The sequence below is a fragment of the Diceros bicornis genome, chromosome 13 (assembly GCF_020826845.1).
Source record: "Diceros bicornis minor isolate mBicDic1 chromosome 13, mDicBic1.mat.cur, whole genome shotgun sequence".
In the NCBI taxonomy this organism is placed as follows: Eukaryota; Metazoa; Chordata; class Mammalia; order Perissodactyla; family Rhinocerotidae; genus Diceros; species Diceros bicornis.
Genome location: NC_080752.1, coordinates 22,815,579 through 22,837,445, shown reverse-complemented (window position 1 = coordinate 22,837,445; position 21,867 = coordinate 22,815,579). Strand labels below are relative to the sequence as shown.

Sequence of the window (21,867 nt, the reverse complement as noted above, 5' to 3'; positions counted from 1 at the left end):
GGCTGCCCCCCTCCAGCCTTGACCCAACCCCCACTTCAGGGTCACTGCTCCTCTGACTTCAGGATCAATGAGCCCAGGTGAGCCCAGGAAAGTCTAGGTGAACCCAGGTGAGCCCAGGTGAGCCCAAGAAAGTCCAGGTGAGCCCAGCTGCCCCTCAGGCCTCCCCCTCACCCCCAGGTTGGCATGCATCTTGTCGCCATCGTGTCCAGGCACCTGCCTGTAACACCTCAGGCTGTGAAAACTTTCTTTCCCTTGAGATGGAGTGGAAATGGTTTGGGGCCCGGCTTCAGGGGTGAGAGCAGATGGGCCTGTTGCCCCTCCACTGGCACCGATTGGTAGCAAGAAGGCTTTGAAAGCTATCAAAGGCCTGGGGCTCCTGACAGGCGAGGAAGGCCATCCAAACCCACAGGGGACACAGCTGCAGACAAAGGCGGTGGTCAAGCCATACTCTTGGCCAACCCCAGGCCCCACCAGACCTGTGGGTGAGGCTGGAGAGGGTCCCACTTCTCGGGTCTTGGCCCAGGTGCAGTCTTCTCCCCGACCCCAGAGGGTCTTGCCCTGGGTGTGGGGCTCGGCCCCCGAACCCCCACAGGGCCCCCAGGCAACAAGACGACAAGACAGCAGTGCGCCAGCTGGGCCAGAGTGAACATGGCAGCCTCTCCCGGGGAGCAGGCTGGAGCGGGGGGCCAGTCCCACAGCCTGCCAGCCCACCAGCGAGTCCAGGGACGCCTCTGTCACTCGAGTCTGTGACAGGCCAGGACCAACGACACAAAGCACACGGAGCTGCCAGCACAGGGGTCCACTGCAGCCAAACCCCCCAGCAGGTTTGTATTTTCTCTGTGGACTCTAGGGACTAAGAGGCCTAGCTGCATCAGGACAGACTCAGCTCCGCCCCCGGCTCGACCCTGGTACAGACACTAGGCACCCCTTTGGGCACCGCTTTCCCAGGCGGTCACCCTGAGTCTCCACCACAGGCCACAGGGGGGCCGATGAGGCCTGACCCAGGGCGGGAGCCGGCTGGCAGGGCCACCCTGTCCCATTGAGTTGCCTTGTCCAGGCCCGTGGCCGTCCACTGAGGGTCGCCGAAGAACGTGGGCTGGAACAACACAAACGTCCCCGCCCAAAGAGGGACAGCTGCTGGTGCCCGCAGCATCCACGTCCAACTCCATGTGACAGGTCTTGCCGTCCAGCGAGACTCCTCCTCCTCCTCCTCCTCCTCCTCCTCCTCCTCCAGGAAGCCCCCTGGGGGCCAACACAGAGTGGCCGGGTGTCGAGAGGCCCCACTTTCACTGCCAGGGGTGGGGGCCACTCACCACCCACCAGGAGGGACTGCCCCGAGTAACAGAAAGGGCTTGGTTTATTGCGTTGAAGTCTCCCGCCCTATAAGTGCCACTAATTGTCCTTGAAGACACATTAAATAACAGCTCGCTCTGCGGGAAGTCTGTCCTCAGCACTTTTACAAACACTATTTTATTTACAATCCCATTATTCCCATTTTATAGGTAAGGAAAGGCAGTCACTAAACGGGTCAGTCCTTTGCTTAAGGATGATGGAAATGCCATTCTCGGGGGGCAGAGCCATGACCACTGTCTGGACACTGGCCTGACCTCCACCCATGCACACGGTGGCCACACCCCTCCCAGGCCCCCGGGCGGGGGGCTCGCTCCAGCTGTCAGTCGCCTCCCAGCCCACGGCCCCCAAGGCTGGAGCATCGAGGCCGCAGTCAGGGCCCAGGGAGAGGCCCCTGCAGAGAAGGGCCCTGCAGGAGTGGCTCTTCCCAGCGTGGCTCATGGAGATCAGGTCACATTGGTGGGAGTGTGGCTGGACGTTAAGGACAAGTGGCCATCAGAAGGGGTCAAGAGGGCAGTGGATGGCCGGAATCGGGCAGGAGGATCCCAGCGTCCTTGGGAGAAGGTGCCCCACCTACGGGGTCCATGGGTGCGGTGAAGGTCCTGCCGGGCTGCTCACTGCAGGACGACCTACAGAAGAGCCACCCAGACCCGCATCTGTCCCACAAGGCGCTGGCCCGGGGATGCCCCTGACCACCAGCACCGGCCACAGCAAAACTACAGCCTACAGACCGCCTCACCCCCTGCACCCAAACCTCTCGTGGGACCTGGTACGAATCTGCACCACTGTCTGATCCAGGGCCCCTCCCCTCAGAGCTTGCATGGGATCTTGCCCTGGACACAGCTCTGAGGGGACACTGGGTTCCCCATAAACCTGCACAGCCTCCACCACAAAGCAGCACACAAGAGAGCCCGCAGAAACCCTGCACAGAGAGCATCTCCCGGGGGTAGACCCCACCCAGAGTGCTGGGGCAGTCGGACCACCCACACCACCTCTAGGAGGCCAGGCAACCGGACCCGAACGTGGACAAGTATAGAGGACTGAACGGTGGCCCCAGAGACACATCCTCGTCCTAACCCCCAGGCGGGACCTTATTTGGACAAAGGGCGTTAGATGTGTAATTAAGTTAAGGACCTTGAGATCATCCTGGATTACCCGGGTGGCCCTAAATCCAGTGACGGGCGTCCTTACAGGAAGAGGAGAGACACGGACACGGAGGGAAGATGCCACGTGGCGCTGGAGGCAGAGACTGGAGCAAAGTCTGCAAGCCAAGGGCTGCCGTCAGCCACAGGGGCCAGAAGAGGGCCAGAGCGCTCCCTCCCCCAGCGCCTCCAAAGGGAACCAACGCCTCCATCTCCATCTCAGACTTCTGGCCTCCAGACGGAGAGGCCAGCATTGTTTTGAGCTTGTGGTACTTTGCTGCAGGAGCCCCAGGAACCTAACACCCATCAACACATCGCACTGGGGCGTCTGGAGGGGCTGCCCAGCTCAGAAAGAGATCACAGACCCCTGCCCACCACTGAATCCTCAATGCCCTTGTGCAGGCCTCCGCCTCTCGTCTGGGCTCAGGGGGCTGAGAGGACGAGGTGGCCTCAGCAGAGCCCCAGAACGGGCCGTCCCGTGGGGCGCGCTCAATGCCCCTCGTCCAGAAGGGGCTTAGCTGCCCGCCAGCCCTGTGCCTTCCACGGCCTGTCTAGGGTCAGGGACGGTGAGGGGGAAGGAGAGGAGAGGGTCCCTAAGAGGGATCCTCCCACAGTGCCCAGGTGGGGCCCATTACTCTTACAACAGTGATCTCGTGGGGCCGGGCAGGGGACTGGCCTTGCTCCCCTCACCAGGCAGCACCTGAGTTCAAGGGACTGAGCCTTTGCTTGTCACATAATTATCTACTTTGCAGGAACCGTGGCCCCGGCCTGTGTGTGGTGCATTATCGATGTCCTCACCGCCCCCAAGTAAGACATTTGCTGCATCTTACAGGTGAAGCAGCTCAGAATGCTTCCGTGAGTCCCTGGCCCGAGGGGCAGAGCACAGAGACGTGCGTTTGCTGCATCTCGGGCCCATGAGCTTTGGCCACTCAAGACTGAGAGAGGAGATGTGTCCAGCCAGACACCCAGGCCAACACCATCCTGGACACAGATGTACATTCCAGATGGATCACAGACCAAAATTCAAGACACAAACTACTTCTACCCTTTGGGGTAGCCAGAAAGGAAAACATTAACAGATTTGAATGGACAAAAATCAAATATTAACATTTCCGTGCGACCAGAGACACGACAAGGCACACGACAGAGGAACGGCCTGGGGGAAAATCGCTGCACCGCGCAGCGGTGGTGCACGAAGAACCGGTCCAGCGTGAGAATGGGCGCAGCTGTGAATGGACAATGCACAGAAGGAGAAACACGAGTGGCAGTAAGACCGAGGCGCTCACCACCTGCGGGGACCCATGAGATCAGCGCGCCGTCACAAAGTCCCTCTGTGCTGCCGCCCGCCCTCCTCCCGGCCCTGGGCTGCCCGGCGCTCCCTGCCCGGAGCCAGCAGGTGGACCTCCCTCAGACACCAGCCTGTCGCATCGTTCCTCCGCTTCAACAAACCCCCAGAGCTACCACGGATTCAGCACACTGCAGGGCCCACCCTGCCCAGGGACATCGCCGGCCAGCCCACCTCTCCCCACGGTGCCCTGGCCCACCAAACCACAGGATTCTCAATTCTTTATTGTGCCAGACACTCAGCCACACACCCTCCTCCCTGCCCAGCCCTGGAATGCCCTGGAAATGTGCTTCCACTTGGTGGGAGGGACCCTCCTCTCTCAGCTCCCACTGGGCCCTTGTTGCTGACGGCAGGGAGCACAGTCCCCCGCTGAAGCCCGACGGCACAGTCACCTCCATCACTTGCCTCTGACGGGCAACAGGGGGCCAACTGAGGTCTGCTCACGCAGGACCCGGAACTGGACTGAAGTCAGATCCCTTGGAGAGGGGAAGCTCACAAGGCCCTGCTGACCGTTTATTCTGGCACTTCAATATACACAAGCCGGACTAACTCTTTATGTTGTAGCCAAAACAAAGTCACCAATTCAGTATTTTAAGAACCTATAACCCGTACACAAATGTTCACAGTAGCACTATTCACAAAGGCCAAAAGGCAGAACCAGCCCAAGTGTCCATCGGTGGATGAATGGATAAACAAACTGGTAAATCCACACAATGGAATATTAATCAGCCATAAAAAGGAATGAAGCAACAACCAGACAGAAGATAAGTCAGGAAACAGAGGACTTGAGCCAACCAGATCTGACAGACACATACAGAACACACCACCCAACAGCAACACACACACTATTCTCAAGTGCACATGGGGCATTCTCCAGGGCCAAGCATGTGTAGACCACAAATTAAGTCTCAGTATATTTTAAAAGACAGATATTATGTAAAGTATCTTCTCTGACCATAGCAGGATGAAGTTAGAAATCAATAACAGAAGGAAAATGGGAAAATTCACAAATGTGTAAAAATTAAACAACATTCTCTTAAACAACCAATGGATCAAAGAATAAATCAGAAGAGAAATTAAAAAAAACACTTAGAGACAAATGAAAACAAAAACACAACATACCAAAACTTATGGGATGCAGAAAAAGCTGTGTTAAGGGGGAAACTTATAGCTATAAACTCTGACATTAAGGAACAAGAAAGATCTCAAGTCAACAACCAGACTTTACAACTTAAGGAACTAGAAAAAGAGCAGACCAAACCCGAAGGTAGCAGAAGGAAGGAAATACTAAAGATTAGAGCAGAGATAAACAAAATAAAAAAAGATAGAGAAAAATCAATGAAACCAAAAATTAGTTCTTTGAAAAGATCAGTGAAATTGATAAACTTTTAGCCAGATGGATAAGAAAAAAGAAAGACTCAAATTACTAAAATCAGAAATGAAAGTGAGAGGGCCGGCCCCGTGGCTTAGTGGTTAAGTGCGTGCGCTCCGATGCAGGCTGCCCGGGTTCAGATCCTGGGCGCGCACAGACGCACTGCTTCTCCGGCCATGCTGAGGCCGCGTCCCACATACAGCAACTAGAAGAATGTGCAACTATGACATACAACTATCACCTGGGGCTTTAGGGCAAAAATAAAAAATAATAATAATAAAATAAAATAAAAAAGAAATGAAAGTGAGGACATCACTACCGATCCTACGGAAATAAAAAGGATTATAAGAACGTACTATGAACAACTGTACACCAACAAATTGAATAACCTAGATGAAATGGACAAATTTCTAGAAATACAAAACCTACCAAGACTAAACCACAAAGAAATAAACAATCTGACTAGACCTACAACTAGTAAGAAGACTGAATCAGTGATCAAAAATCTCCAGACAAAGAAAAGCCCTGGACCTGATGGCTTCACTGGTGAATTCTACCAAACATTTAGTTTTTTTTTTTTTTTTTGTGAGGAAGATCAGCCCTGAGCTAACATCCATGCTAATCCTCCTCTTTTTGCTGAGGAAGACCGGCTCTGAGCTAACATCTATTGCCAATCGTCCTCCTTTTTTCCCCCAAAGCCCCAGTAGATAGTTGTATTTCATAGTTGCACATCCTTCTAGTTGCTGTATGTGGGATGTGGCCTCAGCATGGACCGGAGAAGCGGTGCGTCGGTGCATGCCCAGGATCCAAACCCGGGCCGCCAGTAGCGGAGTGCGTGCACTTAACTGCTAAGCCACGGGGCCAGCCCTCTACCAAACATTTCAAGAAGAAATGATACCAATCCTTCTCCAACTTTTCCAAAAAATTGAAGAGGAGGAAATACTTCCTAACTCATTCTAGGAGGCCAACATTACCCTGATACTCAAGCCAGACAGAGACACTACAAGAAAAGAAAACTATAGACCAATATCCCTTATGAATATTGATGCACAATCCTCAACAAAATACCAGCAAACCAAATTCAGCAGCGTATTAAAAGGATATATACAATAAGTGGGATTTATTCCTGGAATGAAAGGATGGCTTAACATATGAACAATCAATGGATGTAATACATCACATTAACAGAACAAAGGAAAAAACTACCTGATCATTTCAATTGATGGAGAAAAGGCATTTGATAAAGTTGAAAATCCTCTCATGATTAAAAAACCTCAACAAACTAGGAATAGAGGGTACCATGTGTGTTTCTTCCTCACACTACCAAGCAATTAACTCAATTCTGACACTATCTACCTGGAGATAGCATCGTATCCCACAGATCAAGGGCTCAGTCCTATAAGACTGCCCCTCTCCCCAACTTCAGATGCCAATGGCCAGTCCTGGTGTCACCTGTGCTAGCGACCTGCCGGCTATCGGCCAGAGGTTCCCAATACGCCCTCCTCAGGGCATAGATTAATTTGTTAGAGCTGCTCACAGACCTCAGAGAAACATTTTACTGACTAGATTAACTCAGGAGGAGATGCAAAGGGCAAGGCACGGGGAAAGGTCATGGAGCTTCCATTCTCTCCCCGAATCTCCATGTGTTCACCAACCCCAGAAGCTCCCCAAACTCTGTCCTTTTGGTTTTTATGGAGGCCCCATTACATGGGCATGATTGATTAAATCACTGGCCACTGGAGACTGATTCCACCTCTAGCCCCTCCCCCTCCTCTGAGGTCAGAGGGGTGGGACTGAAAGTTTCAACCCTCTAATCACTTGGTCTTTCTGGTGACCAGCTTCATCCTGAGGCTATCCAGGGGCCCCACCCTAAGTCACCTCATTAGCAAAAGCTCAAGTGTGTTCAAAAGGGACTCCTAATGAATAACAAAAGACACTCCCATCACTCAGGAAATTCCAAGGGTTTGAAGAGCTCTGTGCCAGGAACCAGGAACAAAGACCATATATATTTATTACAAGACAGAAGGAAACTACCTCTTCGTAATAAAAGCCATATATGAAAAACCCACAGCAAACATCATACTCAATGGTGAAAGACTGAAAGCTTTTCCTCTAAGATAAAAAAGAGGACAAGGATGCCCACTGTCACCACTTCTATTCAAGCTAGAGCTGGAAGTTCTAGCCAGAGCAATTAGGCAAGAAAAAGAAATAAAAGGCATATAAATTGGAAAGGGAAAGTAAAATTATCTCTGTTCACAGATGATATAGAAAACTCTAATGAGTCCACAAAAAAGTTGTTGGAACTACTAAACAAATTCAGCAAAACAGCAGAATACAAAGTCAACACACAAAAATCAGCTGCATTTCTATACACCAGCAATGAACAATCCAAAAAGGAAATTAAGAAAACAGTTCCATTTCCAATAGCATCAAGAATAAAATACTTAAGAATAAACCTAACAAGGAGGCAAAAGACTTGTACACCGAAAACTACAAAACAGTGCTGAAAGAAATTAAAGAAACCATAAATAAGTGGAAAGATAGCCCATGTCTATGGATCAGAAGACTTAATACTGTTAAGATGTCAATATTACCCAAAGCGATCTACACATTCAAAGCAATCCCTATCAAAATACTAATGATATTTTTTGCAGAAATAGAAAAGCCCAACCTAAAATTCATATGGAATCTCAAAGGACCCCAAATAGCCAAAATAATCTTGAAAAAGAAGAACAAAGCTAGAGGACTCACATTTCCTGATTTCAAAACCTACTATGAAGCTACAGTAATCAAATCAGTGTTGCACTGGCATAAAGACAGACATACAGACCAATGGAACAGAATAGAGAGCCCAGATATAAACCCTCACATATATGGTAAAATGATTTTTGACAAGGGTGCCAAGACCATTCAATGGAGAAAGGACAGTCTTTTCAAAAAATGGTGCTGGGAAAACTGGATATCCACATGCAACAGAATGAAGTTGGATCCTCATCTAACACCATACACAAAAATTAACTCAAAATGCATCAAGGACCTAAATGTAAGACGTAAAACAATAAAACTTTTAGAAGAAAACATAGGACAAAAGCTTGATGACACTGAACTTGGCAATGATTTCTTGGATAGGACACCAAAGGCAGCGGCAACAAAAGAAAAAAATAGACAAATTGGACTTGAGGAAAACTGAAAAATTTTGTGCATCAAAAGACACTATCAACAAAGTAAAAAAACCTCACAGAACGGGAGAAAATATTTGCAAATCATATATCTGATAAGGATATACAGAGAACTCCTAAAACTCAACAATAAAAAAACAAACAACCAGATTCAAAATGTGCAAAGGACTTGAATAGACATTTCTCCAAAGAAGATATGCGAATGGCCAATTAGCATGTGAAAAGATGCTCAATATTGCTCATCATTAGGGAAATGCACATCAAAGCTACAATGAGACATCACCTCACACCCATTAGCATAGTTACCATCAAAAACACAGAAAACACCAGGTTGTTGGAGAAATTGGAACCCTGGTGGTGGGAATGTAAAATGGTGCAGCCGCTGTGGAAGATATTATGGAGGTTCCTCAAAAAACTCAACGTAGAATTACCATATGACCCAGCAATCCCACTTCTGGGTACATATTCAAAAGAATCGAAAGCAGGGTCTCAGAGAGATATTTGTACACCCAGGCTCACAGCAGCGTCATTCACAATATGGTCATGCAGCTCATAACGATGTCTTGGTTAACAACAGACTACGTGTGCAACAGTGGTCCCATCGATCAGCGCCATACAGCCTTGGTGTGTAGCAGGCTCTTCCGTCTAGGTTTGCGTGGACACTCTATGATGTTCACACACCGATGACATCACCTAACAACTCATTTCTCAGAACATGGCCCCTTCATTAAGCGACACGTGACTGTAGCTAAAATGTGGAAGCAATTCAAGTGTCCATCAACACGTGAACGGATAAACAAAATGTTTGTAAACAACAGAATCTTATTCAGCTTTAAAAAAGGACATTTTGTCACATGCTACAACATAGATGAACTTCAAAAACATCATGCTAAGTGAAAGAAGCCAGTTACAAAGGACCACATGTCGTATGATTCCATTTACTGTATATGACACGTCCGAAACAGGGAAATCCACAGAGGCAGAGTGAAGATTGGTGGCGGCCAGGTTTTCTTTCTGAACGTGTTTTAGAAGTAGGTAGAGGTGGTGGTTGCACAACAATGTGAATGTACGAAATGCCACTGCATTGTTCCCTTTAAAGTGGTTAAAACAGTAAATTTTATGGTATGTGTACATTACAGAATTTTTTTTAACTCCTGTAAAACTGATTAACTTCTTTCGACGACCTGAACAGACTGCGTGGGAAGGTGTTTTGCTAAAAGTGAACACAGGCCCTTCCAGCTGGACATGCACAGATGCCACTGTGTGGCGGCATTTCTGCTGCTTTTCCATGTCTGGCCGCCGTCTGTCAGTCCATCCAGGCCCGTGGTCCTGCCTCGGATCCAGGGTGCCATGTACACCCTTGGTCTGAGCCTTCTCACTCACTCCCCGAGTCGGGCAGGGCTGCCTGAGGCCAAGGAAACTGTGCACACGAACACCCACAGGGGCGCCAGAATCACACGGTGCACCCAGTCCACCGTGTCTGTCAGGTGACCAGAACAGAGTTGTCCTAACTGCCCAAGACTGGCGTTAAAATCGAGCCAAGAGGGGCCGGCCCGGTGACGCAAGCGGTTAAGGGCGTGCACTCTGCTGCGGCGGCCCGGGGTTCGCTGGTTCGGATCCCGGGCGCGCACCAACGCACCGCTTGTCAAGCCACGCTGCGCAGCGTCCCATATAAAGTGGAGGAAGGTGGGCACGGATGTTAGCCCAGAGCCAGTCTTCCTCAGCAAAAAAAGAGGAGGATTGGCAGATGTTAGCACAGGGCTGATCTCCTCACCAAAAAAAAAATCGAGCCAAGAGCAGAATACGGGAGAGAGGCCAACGCTCGAGGAGCCCCAGGGCCTGGGAGACGCCGCAAGAGGTGGCATTCTGCTCAGACTCCCGACCAGTGAGGTGACCACCCTCCTGCTCCCTCGTGTGCTGTCCAGCCAAGTGGACGTCAGCGCATGGCGTGGGCATCTGTGAGCAGGGGAGGGACACTGCCCTGTCAACCACCCTTCGCACTCCCCAGGGACCTGGCCGCCTCCCAAGCACTGGTGGAATGTTCTCCAACGAAGCTGAGTGGTCCCCAAAGCCTCAGAGCCGCCCCTGGTAAGCATCTCAAGGACCTGCTCGTGTGTCCAAGACGATACTTTTGAGAAGCTCACCACATTCTCCGCATTCCCCCACGATGCTGCTGCCGCTACCCGCGTGTCACTCCCACTTCAGCCTCCGGCAGAGAACCCCACCCCCACTTCTGCACACAGAGCCCAGCCAGGGCCCATCACCACGCCCTACACGAGGCCTGAGTGCGAGCCTGGGTCAGCATCCACCTGGGAAAAAGCAGGGAGGTGCTGAGGTCACGGACAAAGAACCCGAGACTATGGGGCCACCCTGCCGGGGCCCTGGCCACACTGTGGGCTGAGACTGAGAGGCGGGAACACCGTCCCTCAAGCCCTGAGGCCACACTGGCTGCTGGCAACATCTCTGGGCAAATAGCCTGTCACCATTGTCAAAAGCCATCCAGGTGACAAACAAATCTGGCTGGAAGAGCCCCTCCTACAGAGTGAGGTGGAGGGGACAACCTTCACCTTCCTAGCGGGAAAGTCCATCTTTTATTTTTTTATGTGTCCAAAAAGACACGTAAACTGTCAAACGTGTAACTGCCCTTTCAGGGTGCATGCCCCTCTCCATGGGACGTGGGCACCCCAGAGGGAGGGTCACCGGCAGGAGAAGCCCTTTGAGGGACAAGGACCCTGAAGTCCCTGTGCCATTCTCCTCCGAGGCCCCCACTGACGGGCTCCTCTCTGGCTGCCTGGGGCCCCTGCAGGCAGGTTTCTGCATCATGGGGTCTGCTCCCGCCAGGCCCCCCCAGCCTCTCTAGGCACCCACTGCAGGTCCCCACCTCCTAAATCTCCTCCCTGACCCACAGCCTTGCAGCGCCCACGTCCCACTTGCGGAAAAGCCACACAAGCACCGGCTGCTCCTGGGCCAGGCGGTCCCACCTGGCCTCTTCCGCCCTGGAAGTTCTCACCCCCAGGGCTCCTCTCTCACCACCTTCCCAGTGCAGCGTCTGGGCCTCCGAATCGCAGGTTGCACCCCCACACACACTGTGCACTTACTTACGTATCTCATCTGCCATCTGCCACCTGCCTCCCGCTAGGCCATCACGGGGCTCCTGCTGTCCCCCCGCCAGCAGGAGAGGCACCACAGGGGCAAGTGGAGGAATGTGCCCCCTGTGCCTCCTCAGGCTCTCCCCTCATTGCCTGAAACACCCCTCACGTCCACCTCCATGTCCACTTGCCATGGCCACACCTCCAGCTGGTACCTGGGCAGTACTGGCCTCATCAGACCACCCCACCCCACTCTTGCCACAATCCACACTCCAGACGTTTCTGGGGCCCCACTGGCCACTCCTTCAGGGTCCCCTGCTCTCTTTGGGGGACCCCAGGGCCAGGCCTCAATCATCAGCCACTCTCTCCTGTTGCTCCAACAGCCTCCTCTATGCTGAGGGCTCCCAAACCCCCACCTTCAGCCCCGACTTCCCCCCAATTCCGAGACTCACACACCAACTGCCTGCTCGACATCTTCACCAGGCCCACCAGGCGATGCAAACTCAGCACGGCCCCTGCCCAAATGTGCTCCACCCCAGCTCCCTGCCCAACACAGGGCCGAGGGACCGGACCTGGGAGCAGGAGGCTGGCCCGGAGCCCACCCCGGGACGCCCTGCTGGGAAGGGAGCTGAGCCAAGTCCCCTGAACTGAACGAAGCCACCTTGGTCCGGAGCTCCTCGCTCGCCTCGGTGGAGACGGCACAGTCTGGGCCAGAGGCTGAGCAGGGTGTGCTGGTCGGTGTGGAATTTCCACGCACCCTGGACACGTGGGTGCTCCGCCCCAAAGGACGGCACGGGGCAAAGCTGCTCCAACCCACTCATGGCCCGGTGGCCTCTGGAATGCAGTCAGAGCTCTCCTCTGCACCCACTGTTCCTGGGACTTCATCTCTTAACAACAGACCCACCGTGGACACGAAAAGGACCCACCTCACTGGGGGCCGGTGTGGACTGGGAAGGGCAGACGACCAGGTGTGAGGGTGGCCGTGAGCTGGGGCAGACACATGGGAGCAGCATCCAGTCATGCCAGCCTGGGCCCTCCCCTCCTGGGGGAGATCAGGGAGTTTCCTGGACTTTTCCTTATGGCACCGACTGACCAAGCCAGGGCCATCCCCGATGGCAGTTAGCCAGAACATACACACATACAGTCCTTGGCAAAGGCAAGGACTCCAGCGAAAACCCCACACGAGGTCACAGCAGCTGCTCGCTCTGCCTTTAGACTCTTCGTGAGGATAAAGGTTCCTAAGTGACAGATCACAAGCAGCCGCCATTGTCACCCTCCTGCCATAATGGATCACGAGTTTACCCCGTAACCCGCAAACTGAGAGTCCACCCCGTAACCCGCGGAGCGCGAGTTCACCCATAACCCGCAGTCCAAGTCGTAGGAAACCTGGATCACTCACTGTCTTCTCCGGGACACGGCATGCCTGGCTGCTCGGGGATGCTCGGGAAGACTGGACAGAGAGAAAGAAAGCACATCAGTGCCCATGCAGCCTGCCATTCAGTGCACAGTCTTTCCTAAGAAGTCCTACTCCGAGTTATCGGGCCAATGTAGTTCACACAAAGCCCACCCTGGCAATGAGAACCTGCTCTTGGGAGATGCTCGCTAAGGCAAAACCTTAGAAACCCAAGCACATCTACGGCTGCCAGACTCCCTTTATAAGACTCAAAATGCACTGAGAAGGCAATTGGAGCAGCCGAGGTAAGAGAGCCGTCCAAGGAGAACTCCCGATCTGGATTAATAAATTAATATGAGAAAGAACTACAATCACTTTGAAAACTGACTTCTGAAAGCACATTAGATTCCAATTCTTTATACTCAATATGGAGTTCAAAACTAAATATCTTAAAATATACCCTGTGCTTCCACAGTAAATTATTAAAATAAAGCTAAAACAACCTTTTTATTAATCTAGAAAATAAAGTGAATTTTTAAAGCACCACAGCCTTCAATGTTGAGAGGCAACATAAACGCACTTACCATCACGATAAATAAAGGCGACTAGGTTAGGTTTTAAATTTAAAACCTCATTTATATAAAGAGCTACAAAAGTTGGATATTTTGTAGCTCGGTGTTGGGGAGAATGATGATCCGACAGAAACCATGGACAGTCTCGAGCTCTGGTCCCAGGCTCTCGGGTTCAGCTGTCCACGCCCGCCCACCTGGTGAAGAACCTAAGCTGCATGAGAAGTGGATGCAGACATGGCCGGTCGGCCACAGCTGCTGGAACCACGCTCTCTCGGGCCCCACAGAGACCCTGTGGAACCCTGGAAGTGCTTGCGAGCACAGTCTGAAAACCCCCAATTTAAAGACTCTACTGAAACGAAAACAATTGGTATTTCCCAAGACCCAATTCTTAACCCAACTCAGAGCTTAACAAGCTAAAGAGAGCTGAGCCTGGGGAAGCCACAGGGAGGGTCTGGTCCATCCTGGGCAGTGCGGTGGCAGCATCCCACCCACCTGCCACAGGCCCCGACCCTCTGAGCTCTGGGAGAGGTGGAGGCAGGTGACTGGACCCGGGCTTCCAATGCACCAGAGAGGCTGGCCCCCAGGAAAGGAGGGTGATGTGGGTCAACAACCAGAACCCAGGCGGCTGTGTCCAGTGAGAAGACCCTCACTGACCCTTTACCAGTAAGAGCAATCTTCATTTGGGTTGATAAAATGTAAGAGAGAAAAAACAAACCCAAATTGCATTATATTCAACATCCTTAAATTCTCTGGCATCCTAAGATTTTAAACTGTGATCCTCCGTGTGGCTTCCAGTGCCTCAGGAAGTCTGGTGAAGATGCCCACAGCCAAGAAGTCCCTCCACCCACCGGGCTCCCACCTCCCCAGACCGCAGGGGACAGACGTGGAGGTCCCCGTCTCCCGACTCCCGCCCCCGCCTGCCGGCCGCCACTGACCGTGAATAATGAGCCCCTCGTCCCGGTGCTGACAGGCCAAGCGGAAGGCCTCCTCCAGCTCCATCTGGGAGGACACAGTGCAGGGGTCACCTAGGCAGGGCAAGAGACACGGCTGAGGTCACCGCAGGCCTAAGGCAAAGGGTCTGAGATGACGTGTACTCGGCACGTCAGAAACAAGTTTGAGAGGGTGCTGTTCGTGACCGGCCACTCCCAACTCAAGCAGAGTTGGGAGGTCCCAGAAGGACCTGTCGCCCTGCCTAGGGCCCCACCTCAGAACGAGTCAGTCCTCAGAAGGGACGATTTCACTCACAGCCCAAGAAGGCCCCCAGAGAGCTAGCACGAACTTTCCTGGCTGGGGCAAGATTAAGGACATTCTTCTTAGGTCAGTCCTAGACCGAGGGAGAGGCTCCTTGCCCTCTGTCACTGGACAGGCACATAGAAATTCATAAAACCACAGCCCACGTGCTCATTCCAACGGGAAGGGGGTGGCCTCGAGTCTCCCTCAAGCTCATGCGTCCTCAGCTGACAGTCATAGTCACAGCCACGTGGGGGACGGGGGTCTCTCCTGGACCGTCTCCCAACCCCTCAGCTTTCTCGGATGTGTTTCCGACTATGAGAGAGGAGGGAGGGTGGGATGGAGGGAAGGAGGGAGAGAAGGAGGGAGGGAGGGAGGGAGGGACACCATGGGGCCCCAGCTGCAGGTACCCTCTCACTTCCCCTGAGGAAATGCAGAGCTCCCCCTTCCCAATCACCCACCAGAGATGCCCAGCATGCGAGCCAAGAAGGCCAGGTAAGGAGGTAAGGACCCGCCCACAGCGGGGGCCGGGAGACCCTGCAGCCTTCCGCTGCCCAAGACCAGTCTGCCATATGGCGGGACGTCCTCCTCCCCAGGGGCATCTCACCTCCTGGCCCCCAAGCCCGGTTTCCCTTCACGCGCTCGGCCAACCTCCTTCCAGGAAGCGATTTCCCATGTCCCCACAAGGGAAGCTGGCTGTTAACAAGTTTAATTTGTGGCTTTACATCTCCTGAGGAAGGGGCCGGGCACACCTCACAGGCACAGACTTAGAGATTTACGGCCTGATGGACACACGTCCAGGCTACCTTCACTGTCCACCCACTTGAGGGTGAGCGGGTGCCCTGGATGCAGACTGCACATCTCTCTCACTTCCTCACAGAGCTCCTCGAAGGTCATCGTGGCGTCCAAGCTGGTGATCAGGATGTCCCTGGGCAAAGAGTAGGTACACATGTTTCACCACAGAGCACATTTAAATCAAATTAAATACTGATTACTGATTAACCAAGTTATTGATTAAATAAATGAGATGAAATTTTCCCCAAAGAAAATATTACAGCCCCCCCCAATAGAACTGACCACAGTTTTTTAAAAATGCCACCACGAATGCCCTTGCACAGAAAGGAGAGACTGATCCTGGCGCCTGGATGTGTCTGAAAGGGGGAGAAAGAAGGAGGTGGGGGCGGCAGATAGCGCCCTCTCGTGGAAGCCGCCAAGCCCCTGCTCAGCCACCAGGTTCAAGTTCTGCCCAGAAGGTCACCCAGGAGGGGTGGGGTGGACACAAGTCTGTTCAGTCAAACCCATCGGCTTCACTAAACCTTCCACCCAGGGCCGGCCCAGTGGCGTAGCAATTAAGTGTGCGCGCTCCACTGTGGCGGCCCGAGGTTCGCAGGTTCAGATGCCGGGCATGGACCACACACCGCTGGTCAAGCCACGCTGGGGTGGCGTCCCATATAAAGTAGAGGAAGACTGTCACAGATGTTAGCTCAGGGCCAATCTTCCTCACAAAACAAAAACAAAAACCTTTCCCCCAACCTCGACAGCGCCAAGGGCAGCACGTCACATCTCATCTGAGGGAGTGGGACCTTCAGGGGGAGGCAGAAGTCGGGGTGAGGGAGGAGCAGAATGAAATAACGTAAGAATCTAAGGCTGCTCTTCTAAACCCTGGGGGGACCATCCAACTGCTTTCAGTGCGGCTATGACATAGTCCAGGCACTTTTTTTTTTTTTGGTAAGGAAGATTGGCCCTGAGCTAAGACCTGTTGCCAATCTTCCTCTATTTGCTTGAGGAACGGTGGCCCCAGGCTAACATCTGTGCCCATCTTCCTCTATTTTGTAGGCAGGACGCCACCACAGCATGGCTTGGTGAGTTGTGTAGGTCTGCACCCAGGATCTGAACCTGCAAACCCCGGGCCGCCAAAGCAGAGTGTGCCAAACTTAACCACTGCACCACTGGGCCGGCCCCCAGGCACGTTTTTTTTGAAGAGCATGTCACAGAATGTTACTGTCTTTTATCTTTTCATCTAAAAATGGGATGTTGAAGGTGGACGGTCACCCTTTGAGGGCTGGCCCTTCAGAGGTGAGGCAAGTCAGCACAGGGGAACCAAGGATCCCCCCAAGGAGGGTAAGGGACGGGGCACTGTTCCCCTCCTCCCATGCAGTGAAACAAGACCCAGCCCTGTCCCCCACAACAGAGAGGAGGGATGGCAGGGATGGCACCAACTCAGGTCCAACGTATTTTTACTGAAACTGTGAGCAGGAACCACAGCCTGGCCGGACACACTGAAGTTAGATGCTACAAGAGTGTGGAGCCTATAAAAAGAGACCTGAAGAGCTCCGAAACATCCCAAACAACAGAAATGTAGGGTCCACTTGGAGTTAATACCACTGGCTTCTGAACTCCATCAAACAAGGGTCTATAAAAAAAGTCTTTGTCCACGAGACAATAAATCCAGGGCTCCAGGGTCCAGGGTCCAAGATCCGTCCACTGGGAGCCCACTTTGGCCAAGCAGAGCCCACAGGTCTCACTCACCCTGGGGGCTGGAGGGAGATGTCCCCAGCTGCTCACCCCTTCCCACTGGAACTGGCCACCTCAGCACCTGCCCCCAGTACCCCAAGCTCTCCATGGAGACTAACCCAGCGCATAATGTCGCTAAGCCTGTAGGGTCAGATAGCAGGCAGAGAGGGAAACTGGGGCACAGAGGGGTCACGTGGCTCATCAGTGGGGGCTCCAGAGACCAAACTCCCACCCCCACCTACTCCATCATCCTAGGGTCACCCAGACCTGGTACCCACACTGCCCAGCACACTTGCCACCGGATCCAGCGCCCACCAGTTCTCCTGTCACTCAGAACTCTGGAAGTTGGGGTCTGAAATCCCTTCACTTTTGACCTCTCCCTGCCCCATAACCCTCCCCCTACAATTCTGACCCCAAGTGGAAGCTAGGGTTCCCTCCAATGCCTCAGGGCCCAGAGGCCAGGAGGGCGGCTCCTGTAAAACCCCAGAACCCCAGCACTGTGGAAGCGCCTGACATCAGGCTGGACCACTGTGGGCCCCTCATAACCTGGTCAGAGCAATTCGGCTCTTCCCCTCCACAGAATGACTTCAGCACGCGTGGGGAGAGGCCATCCCACCCCCACGGCCAAACCCTGACCACCAGCCCCAATGTCAGCCCACTCCTGAATCAAGCAGCTCCTCTGAGCAAACAGGAGCTGTGGAGGCCACCAGCTCAGGGCCCCAAGTCAGAGCCCTGGGCAGCAGCCACCAGGAGTCTGCACCCAACAACCTGGTGGGCTGCCCCTCCCTGGACTCCTGGGTCTCCCTCCGGCCGCAGTACCCACCCCTGGGCTTTGCACATAGCAGGTTCTGGAACAGAAGTTCTGGAACACAAGCTTGAGCTGGAGAGAGGGAGGGTCCAGCACAGCTGTTGCTGTGATCTTAGACAAGCGGGCAGAGAAGGTCTGCAAACTCAGCACATCAGCTGGAGTCCCCTGAGAACGCAGGTACCCAGGACCCCACCCAGACTCGGGGACGGCACACCCTCCGGAAGCCCAGCTGGGGGCAGGGAGACCCTGGTCTCAAGCCTTCAGAGCGCCTCAGGGGACGGGCAAGGGTGGCGAGGAGAAGCTATCACTGTGGGGGCGGCTGAAGACCCTTCCAGTTTCAAGAAGAGTTTTCAACGTGTCTGACCCTCAGCTCCTGGCCGTGCTGCCCAAAAATGCCCTCCCTCCCGCGGCAGCAGCAGACAGAATGTCACGTGGACCCGCGGGGTCTGCATAAATGAGCCCCGATCTTGGTGGGCGTCTTTCGGGCCCAGGGTCACTGCTGTGCTCTGAGGACTAGGTCTCCCAGCTCAGACAGCGGGGTTTCCAGTCCTCAGGGAGGGGCACCGGGGCAGAGCACTTTAGGAAAAGCAGGCACTGGAGGGAGTGAGGAGATGGGAATGGGAAGGAACCTTCAGCTCAGCCTGGGGCAGAAAGCAGGAAGGGTGTGGGAGGGAGAGGAGAAGGAGGAGAGGGGCTGAAGAGGAGTGGGGAAAGAGAGAGAAGGGGAGGGAAATGAAGCAAAGAGAGGAGGGGAAGAGGTGGGGAGAGAGGGAGGAGGGGAGGAGGGAGGAGGGAAGGGGAAGGGGAGAAGTGGAAGGGGAGGGGGAGGGGCAGGGGAGGACGGAGTAGAGATGGGAATGCAAGGAAGAGGAAAGAGTGTGGGGGCGTGGCCTCATCAGCCTGGGGAAACCAGACTCAACAGGTCACATTACCCCTGGTAACCAGAGCGCTCTCCAGGGGCCAAAGCCAGGGGAGGGGTGGGTGGGCGGGTGGCTCAGCCCAGAACTCCCCCGGGCTCCAGTGAACTTTGCCTGTGACCCCCTCGGTCACCTCCATCCCCTTGCTCAGTGCCTGGAGGTGCCTACTTGAACTCGCCCTGGGGAAAGGCTGGGGGGTCCAGTCCCCACCCACCCGGGTGGCTCCGGGTGTGGACTTCCTCTCATTAAGGATCAACTCTGATTTTTACAGTGGCGTGTTGCTCAATTCCAGGTTCCCGGCAGGAAAGAGGACAGTGTCTCTGATATAGTGACGCCTTCCAGAGTTCACCCCTGCACAAGCCAAGATGCTCTGGCCCCTGGACGAGTCCCAGAACCAGGACCGAGCTGACATCTCACCAGATTTAGTGGGCAGCCCACCCTTCTCGGCCAGAAGATAGGACTCCCCGCCTCTTCAGGTGGGCTGGCCGGTCTGTCTCCCAGAAATCTTTCTTCCCTCCGGTTCTGCCACCAACTCCCCTCCCCCACTGTGCACCCAGGTGACCCGGCTGAGGACGGCAGAGGAGACGGAAGAGGCCTGACCTGAGACACCAAACCAGGCGCGCTCCCGAGGTCAAAAGCCCGAAGCCCCTCCTCCTCAGGTCGGAGGACGCGCCGGGCTCTGGCAAGACCCCATGGAATGCCGCTAGAGCCGAGACCGCCAAGTTCACACGCAGGGCTGGCGTTCCGCTCCCCTCCCGCCGCCCCAGCAGTGGCGACCGACTGGAGACGAACACCGGTGGAAAGAAGCAGCAGCAAAGGCGCCTGGTTCTCCCTCCAGCGCCGTCTGCACTGCTCAAGGTGGGCAGCGGGATCTTGGCCTCCGGGCGCAGCCCCCTAAACTCTCACTAGTGCTGTTCGGTGGCGGCCAAGCGTCCAGCGCTCCCGGGGCCGGGCCAGACGCTCCCGGCCATTGACCCTTGTGAGGCGCCCGCTCGCCCCATTTCACAGCAAGACAGGTCGAGTCCAGGGCGCCGTGCGCGTACGCAGGACCGAGTCCGAAAGGTCCGGCCCCCAACGGAACCGCGCGGGAGCCTTTCCAGGCGCCCTCCATTCGTGCGACCACGGGCAGCTCACCGCACCTGGCCTTCACCTCGGTCATTAAACTTTTCTTAAACTGAGACCTCTGGCCGGGTAAATTGGGGAAAAGTTTAGAAACTCCGATTTTTAAAAGTCTGCCAGCAGTTTTCACAATTTGATAAAAACTTTAGTCCTTACAGGTTTGTGGCCTTAAACATCCTGGCCAACTTTCCAGGGAAAATGTCAACATTGTCCCCAGGGCTATGGGGCGCGCGGCGACGTCGGGGCAAGTCCGAGCGCCACCTCGCCACGACGGGGGAAAACCCGCGTGGCCACCTGCGCCCGCTGCGCTCCAGGAAGGGCCCGGCGACCCTGAGCCTTGGGCGCCGGGGACCAGGCTGACCCCGCTCTGCCCATGAGGTTTCCCGCGGGTGACGTTCAAGGGCGCCCGCAGCACCCGCAGCTCCCGCCTCGCCTGGAGCTGCCTCTCGGCGCTGGTGCGTCAGGACCTCCCGGGGCGCCCCTGGGCCCAGAGGGGCCTCGCTGTCCCCTCCCTCCCGCAGCTGCGGTGACACGGTCCCCGACGGTCGGCGCGGTCCGGAGCTGCTCCCCGCGTCCCGCTCTGCCCCCGGCCCCGCCGGCCTCAGTACACACGCCCCCGGCCCCGGCAGGGCCCCGCCGTCGGGCGCTGCGCGCTCACCCGTTGTAGTGCGCCTTCAGGCGGACGCGGCCGCCGCTCCCGTCCATCTTGGGGCCCGTCCTGCTGGGCATGGCGCGCTCCGCCGGCCGCCGTCAGCGCTGCGCCCCGGGCGCTCGGGCCATGGCGCGGGGCCCCCAGAGGCCGGGCCGGGGCGCCAGGTGGGGCCGGCGGCGGAACGCGGAAGGGAGCGCACGGCGCAGGGACCGAGGGGCGCCGCTCCGGCCAACTCCGCGGAACTTGGGCGGCGGGCGGGGCGGGGCGGGGCGGGGCGGGGGCGCGGCCGGCGAGGGCGCGCGCGGGGGACGCGCACGGAGTCCCGGCGCCAGGCCCCGCTGGGGGCGGGGGTGTCCGAACATGGCCGACCCGAGGCACAGCCGGCGGCCAATCGGCGGGGCGGGCGGTCCTGGGGCGGGGGCGGTGGCACCTGCGGCCAATGAGGGTGAGGCGGGGCCGCCACCTGGGCCAATCCCCGGGGGACCCCGCGTCCAAGGCCCAATGGCGTGGCGCTGGGCGGACTACCTGTCGGGCGGGGCGCGGCCCACCTGCGGCCAATGGGAGCTCGCGCGGCCCAGCTCTGCCCGGCAACCGAAGCCAGTGCGTGCGGCCCGGGGACACCGGGACCGTCCGGCGCCCCCCGCCCGCCCTGCACGCTGGCCCCTCCGTGAGGTGGGCTGCGGGGCTGCGGTTCCTGGGGAGGGCCCCTGCGCTGCCGCACCCCGGGAACTTGTTGGGAATGCCAGCTCTCGGCCCAGTCCGACTCGCTGAATCAAAACTCCAGCAGTCTGCGAACAAGCCCGGGTAACCTCTGGGGCGAGGGCGAGTCTGAGAGCCGCTGATCTAGGGGACAGCGGGGAGGGGTCGCCGGTGACGTGAGGGCGGGGGGCGCGGCCAGAGGGAGCTCCGCCTCCTGAGAGCACGCGTGCAGCCAGCAGCTCAGACCCCCGACTGCAAAGGACGCTTGGACCGCGTACCCAGCGTCCGGCCAGCTTCCAGATGCGGAGACGGAGGCTGCGAGGAGCAGAGAAGCCGGCCAGCGTCACGGCCGGGGAGGTCCGGGCTCAGCTGGTTCCCCCGACCCACCCGCCCTCGTTCCCGTGCGGAATCCAAGATCCCATTGCAGGAAAGGCTCGTCTACACTCGCTAGCCGGCTCCCTCTGCTCCAGTACACTCCTCTGCCCA

The 21,867-nt window shown here is 55.6% G+C and overlaps 1 protein-coding gene and 1 long non-coding RNA gene across 3 annotated transcripts in view; one reads left to right on the top strand and one right to left on the bottom strand.

Annotated features, from left to right (window-relative positions):
• The window catches only part of PRKCZ (protein kinase C zeta), a 117,852-nt gene extending 96,936 nt beyond the window's left edge, over positions 1 to 20,916 (bottom strand). The window contains exons 1-4 of one of the 2 annotated variants that reach the window (XM_058552683.1): positions 20,689 to 20,916; positions 15,479 to 15,600; positions 14,378 to 14,467; positions 12,877 to 12,927 (exon numbers count right to left, since the gene is read on the bottom strand). In XM_058552683.1, coding sequence (XP_058408666.1) covers positions 12,877 to 12,927; positions 14,378 to 14,467; positions 15,479 to 15,600; positions 20,689 to 20,759 — 334 coding nt within the window. In that variant the 5' untranslated portion in view covers positions 20,760 to 20,916. The remainder of the gene's footprint in view (positions 1 to 12,876; positions 12,928 to 14,377; positions 14,468 to 15,478; positions 15,601 to 20,688) is intronic. The other variant, XM_058552682.1, reaches the window with a different exon arrangement.
• On the top strand, positions 19,011 to 20,089 carry LOC131412721 (uncharacterized). Its single transcript, XR_009221834.1, has 2 exons — positions 19,011 to 19,387; positions 19,469 to 20,089. It is a non-coding gene; the product is annotated as an uncharacterized LOC131412721 (long non-coding RNA).
• Positions 20,917 to 21,867: the final 951 nt, after the last annotated feature.